This window comes from Saccostrea cucullata, unplaced genomic scaffold (assembly GCF_032062105.1).
Source record: "Saccostrea cucullata isolate Sc308-1 unplaced genomic scaffold, CSIRO_AGI_Scuc_v1 ctg429, whole genome shotgun sequence".
Taxonomy (NCBI): Eukaryota; Metazoa; Mollusca; class Bivalvia; order Ostreida; family Ostreidae; genus Saccostrea; species Saccostrea cuccullata.
In genome coordinates, this window is record NW_026929220.1 from 1 (window position 1) to 6,605 (window position 6,605).

General features: G+C 32.8%; 1 protein-coding gene across 1 annotated transcript; it reads left to right on the forward strand.

Moving 5' to 3' along the window:
* Positions 1-301: 301 nt before the first annotated feature.
* LOC134280144 (dimethylaniline monooxygenase [N-oxide-forming] 2-like) lies at positions 302-2,853 on the forward strand (the record flags this gene model as incomplete). The annotated part of the gene is made up of 2 exons (XM_062762571.1): positions 302-480; positions 1,995-2,853. Coding segments are annotated over 2 exons (883 nt in total), but the record flags the coding sequence as incomplete, so codon positions are not given.
* Positions 2,854-6,605: the final 3,752 nt, after the last annotated feature.

Sequence of the window (6,605 nt, forward strand, 5' to 3'; positions counted from 1 at the left end):
AGAATATTGTAAATCAAGATATCTAAAGGCTGAAAGAGATAGTTTTAATTTTTTTTGTAAGTTGAACACGGGTTTTTGTTCGTTATTTTCCAATCATGACATTGAGAATATGGAGGGTGTGACCGGTTGGTAGAGAATGTTCAGTCCTCTATTGCACCTGGTCCCACTTCTGATATTTTTGGAAGTCTGTGTTAACTCCGCTCCTATTTTACATGTATGATGTATAATGAACTTTTGAGATTTTTTTGGATTTTATACTGTTTTTTTACCTTCACGTATATCATTTGTAAATTCTTCACAGTCATCACAGTGAACCGTACACTCCGGATATCCCTGGAATGGAATTGTTTGAGGGAAGAATGATTCACAGTAAAGAGTTTAGACACGAGGAACATTTTGATGGACTTCGTGTTGCAGTTCTAGGATGTAGTTATTCAGGAGAAGACATTTCAATGCATGTAGCAAAGTTTGCAAAAAAAGGTATTAAGCCTAGACAGTAAATTAAGTCTTTTCTTATTGCTAACTATATAATTTTTATCCTTTATTGAATGTTTAAATAAAATGAATATATGAACATTGGTAACAAAGTACGTGGGGTGTTCGTAAAGTTCGTGGACGATGTCAATCTTTGTTATATTACTCATTAGAGATTTTGTAACAGAACAATATAATTTGCAATAATATTTCTTTTGTTGATGTGTGAAGTTTCATTCCCTTCGATTTAACAGAAATCATTCAATTTCATTTTAAAATCAACTTGTTCTATACCCGCGGAACACAATTAACGGGAATTGTACGTCAAAACATAGCGTCGAGAGTTCAAAAAAATATTATCTCTATACATTTCACATAGTTTTATCCAACATCCACTCATTAAAAATCTTTTTCTAATACTTGACATTTATTTTTTTAACAATTGTTCTCGATGTATAATTTCCTTTGTTATGATTTCAATTTCTTTTATTACTTATAAAAGAAACTCTGAAGCGCATTTGTCTTTCCTTAACTTTCGAACTTTTTAAAGTTAAACTGTTTATTCACATATTTTCCTCATTAGATATAGAGTCTCTGTCACTCAAATACTGCCTGTACTATTTGTCCACAGATGCACAACTATCTTGTGGCATGATTTCTATTCATCCAACATATTTTATGAGTTTTTTTTTTAGGATTTTTCGTGAGTAAAACACAAAAGTTCATTGTTATCAGCAGCTCCGTGACGTTCTGAAACGTAATCGTTTTAGTCGATTTTAATGAGGACTGCCTTCCTTCCCAAGTTGTTTTTTTTTCAACGAAGCAAAATATTAAGCCGTAATTTGTAGTAGAAATCGACGTAACAATTCTTAATTTGAATTTCTAGGATTTCTAGGATGTTTTTCATTTTTGCTTCATTTTACAGAGAATATGCTTACAGCCATTTGGTGTAATGTTTGTAAAATTCTAAATTTTGACCTGCTCCGCAACCCGAGTTTTGCATTTTATAAATCTAGAAAAGTTTTGAATAAATCCTTATATATATTTAAAAAAGTAATACGAATCATTTCGAACAACCCTCGTAATTTTACGTATACCGATATACATTTGGGGAAATAAATGTTCTAGGAAAAAGTCATCATAATTCTTGTTCGTTGACAAACACATATTCTCTTATATAGAGCGGTAAGTGTGATTTTTAATTTGGAGGGGGGGGGGAGAAGTTAAATTAATTTAAACTTACATCTAATATTACAAAATACGATTCACTTTGAGTTTTATACCGTGAAATCACTTATTTTCGGGGGGGGGGTGTTGTTGTTACTTTTCGTTGTTTTCAAGGCATGAAGAGACCATTGAATTCATGATTACCTCGAAATGTAAAATTATCAATACTCAGTACTTCTATACAATATCGGAACCAAATTCCCATAAGCATGATTTCCATTTTTCTTCGTTCTTAAACCTCGAAAATTGGACCTCTCTTAAATATTTGATATTACAGTATATTTTCAATTTAGTTTATATTTACTTAAAGGTTTTTGCATGCCACAGACGAGATCCAAAAGACTTCAGGCCGTCTTTCAAAAAAGAAATAGAACAAAGACCTCCTTTTGTCCATATGACGAAAGATTTCGTGGTGTTTCCCGATGGCTCTTCAGAAAAAGTTGACGCAGTCATATTCTGTACCGGATATCGTTATTCTTTTCCATTCTTAAAAGATGACATCATAGCGATCCAAGATCAACACGTTCAGCTAATTTACAAACATATGTTTCATATAGAATATCTAAACCTTATTTTCATTCGAATAGCCCGGCAGTTTTTATACTTTCCTATGTACCATGAAATGGCAAAACTTGCAGTTTTGGCGTTGGCAGGAAAAGTGAAATTTCCGTCCAAAGATGTAATGAGGGCAGAGAGTGAAGCGGATTTCCAATCTCGTTTGAAGGAATGCAATCCACCGTCTCATGCCCATTTCTTTGGCGGTACTGGTCGACGATTTCGATACATTGAAGAACTCGCAGAATTAGGAGGTTTTGATCCGCTTCCGCCAGTACTCGAAATGATTTTTACAGACGTCGCAGATGAAAGACACATGAATCTTCCACATTGTACCGAGATTAGTTATCGGGTAACTGGGCCTAATTCGTACGTTTGCTTAAACCCGGAGAAGATTAAATCAAGGAAATCAAAAGCCGAAAACGTTTTTAAAGATGGATGAATCAATCATTATTTTCATGAATATTATTATTCATTATTCATCTTCTTTCATCTTGTTTAGAATTTTTTTTAAATTTAAATATCTGTACCATCTCAATATTTTCAACTTGTTAAACTACACTGCTTGATTTCAGAGAAGACATTAAATTTCTTTGTAATATGTATTTTCGTTCTTCTCATCTTTTTGCATGGCGCTGTCACAGACATAATTAACATTATAATGATAGTTTTTTTTAATTATATTGATAGGTAAAGATAAGAAAAAGGTACCATTTAGCTCCAAAGTAAAATAAGAGGTACTCATATTTTAAAATAAAAGAAAAATAGCGTTTAGTTTGTTTTCTTAGTTATATACTAGATGAAATCCCTCGCAATCGCTGGGAATTTCCAGTAACGACAGAGAGTATATTGTAGTTTATATTGTAGTTTCTATTGACAGTCTACATGCAGGTAGAAGGAAAAAATACTTCAAATATCCAAATTCCCCCATGAAATAGATGCACCTCTCAAACACATCCTGTTTTTTAAAGAATAAGAAAAATAACAATTTCATTAATTCATTTCCGTTCCGTGATGAAGAAAAGAAGCACAAATATGCAAATTTTACTGATACATTGTACATTTTTTTTTTGTTAGAGGGGGGGGGGGGAGAGGGTATAATTCACAGATGTTTGGGACTTGGTTTAAAAATATGTATGTACCCTATTGAGATGTCCAAATAAATGTACTTGACATTTTTTTTGACAGATCAATAAGACCCATACTTGTACATATTTATAAACCAAGACCCAAATACTTGTGTAGAAATTAGTTTTTAACGCCCTTTGAAAATTTTAGTATTTGATGCAAAGAATTTAGAATAAAAAGAAATGTATTAATTTTTAATGTATACTGAAAGGAAAAAAAAACGCATAATAAATTTTTGAATAAAATTAAAACTATTATTTCCAATATGTTTTCCAGTATTGTTATCAAACAATTTAATCCAACTTTTAACAACAAGTAACCGAAATCTTTTGTGACTTTGACTGATAATTCCTGAGTTATTGGGATTGATATGTCGATACCCCCCAAGATTAAAATTAAAATTCTCATCATTTCCCTTGCGCATCAGTAACAGCCTTTATTTTCTTGTGCATTGAGTTCACCAGAGCATTTATCTTTCTCACAGGATTATCATTCAAGCCTTCCGACGATAGTCTTAATTGTTGAGAGTAGCTGTTTTATTCCAAAGCCAACAAATCCCTCCGCTCAATGAATACCACGAATTTTCGATTTAGTATAGAATTTACAGAATCTAGCTGATTTGGTACACGTGAATGTTTGTAAGGAAGTCTCGATAAACACTGGCTACATTTTCTCAGCGTGAACATGCTAAGAACGTTACGCATACGGCGCGTACGTGCGCGTGTGAGAGTAAAATCGACGTTAGGTTGCCAAGCTTGCGTACCAATGTAGAGCAGAGAGTTTCTGTCAGTATTATGGTGAAAATATGAGTATGATTGTCTGCTGTAAAAATATCGGTTTCAGTGATAATGACTTGACAGTAACCGAGGTAGCATGATGAAAAGCATGATGTGACGCTGTTACGCGCCAACCTCACCGTCATGGTTCGTTGGAAACCTTTTAAGTTACTCTCTGATAACCGAAAAAAAAATTTTGATCGAAAATTTAAAAACAAACTGCACAACAACATGTTGTTGCCTTTTTATGCACTTATGGAACTCAATTACTAGACACAATGTAACTTCAGTTAGCCATACCATGATTGCAAGAAATTTATACTGACTGAAAATATCGGAATACGATGTCTGTCATCTCTTGGCACTACAAATTGTGATCATAAAATTGTCGTCATCAACATGCACGTGTATTTGGCGTTTTATCACTTCCCCAACATGATACCATACATTTCATGGTTGAGTAATTTTGACCAGCGATTTTAGTGCACAGTAACCAAAATGCACATCTGACCAATTTTCATAATTTTCGGCCACACAGTTAAATATTTTTCGCTATCATGCTATTATGCGTTTCTTTTTCCCTTCAGTATATATATCTATTATATAAATTTATAATATTTAACTTTACAGCTTAAATTATATTTGAACAAAACTTTACATCAATTAACTTTCTCTTCTCATGTAAGCAAGTTAATTAGTACGAAGTACAAATTATAGTTCGGGTTCGTTGCCGCGATGTTCTCAGCGGTAAAATACATTTACCTACCGATAAATTTATTAGAACAACCTACTTCACATTATTTTGTAATACTATTTTGATACATTTATATATTATTAACTTGTACTGATACATATATCAATGAATTACCATTATTTGAAAGATCATTCACACAAAAGGTTCTTAAACGTCATGCAAGGCAGCTATAATAATTTTTTTTCTTTTTAACATCGGGAGCGATGCCATTTGATGTTTTAGAAGCTTCCGTCAATATTAAGATCGGTGAATGACGAAACTAATTTGCAGGTTTCCCGTTTTAAACGGTTATCACAACCTAGTTCTTTTATATACATTTAAATCATGTTTTGATTGAATAATTATATGATGACGAATGTCAATATACTTTATGTAATATGGTATGTTAATATTGAAAAAAAAAGCACATGAAATCCCTCCTGTTTGCATTCAAAGCGTAAACAAGCATCTATATGAAATTGAGCAGTTGCAGAGTAAATAAATTCCTTATTATAAAAATATGTACTTAAATCATTGTTATTTTGCATAATTTATTATATCTAAGGGGACCGACTGTGGTTTTATTTTGTGAAAACTACAATAACGAAACTCTTCATTTTTATTCCATATATTTAATTACTTACATAAACTTAAGTGTACATGCAAAATTTGGGCGAAGTCTACCGTCCAAGTGTTTTTAAGGGACCGTCTCAAAATATACATGTAATATGAATCGGAAAGATGCATTACGTATAAATATAAAATTATGCAAATATTTTGACACGATCCCTCGCTTCAAGATTTTATTTAAACTTTTATTTATTATTGCCCTAATAAAATGAATGATAAAGAGCGATAATATCGCTAAAAGCAAGAAAAAGAGTCGCATATGTCAAAAATGATATTCTATCAAGGGACCTGTATTGGCTACTGTATTGGCTACCTGAAGACAGATGTTAACCCCCCCCCTTTTTTTACATCGTTTTCGGAAAAAGTAAAGCCTAACAGTTAAGGTGTCGTTAAGATTCATTTACCATCTTCAATAATGCTTTCTTATATTATACTACGTATGCCTTCCTAGTAATGTGGGTGAAGCTTACCATGGATCAACACTGAATCTACAAGTAGGCCCCTAGCCTTGCCTAACACATTTTGTACTGCCATTGTCCAAAGAGTTCATTTTCACGATCCCATGGTCCTTACAACTTTCAGTCTAAAGCTCCAGCAATTGTCACATAATGTTTCAAAGACGCAGATAGCAAAAATTCTACATTTTGAACACGATCTACTTTCTTTCGAGGCATCTTAATATCAACGGCGGTACGTCTTCAAGTTATACGTCATCAATTTGAATTGGCAATCATTCAGGTAGTTACGCAGGGGAAGTCTCAAAGTTTTGTTAAAACAATGGTCGTATGAGATAAATAGAACATCTATGATTGTGTGATTTGATATATATTGGCTTTATCCAACTCGTTGGAATGGTGTATATTCGCTCGGCAAGCCTCGCGAATATATACACCATTTCAAATCGTTGGATAAAGCCTATATCAAATCACACAATATAGACATCCTCTATTTAATATCTTTTTAAAAAATTATTATGGAGTTTAAATAGTTTCATAGTTGTACAAATGCTAAAGAGGTTCTTGGATCTGGTCCCCATTGCGACAGACCTTAGCACATTAAAGAAAAATAGAAACTTTTCCTGA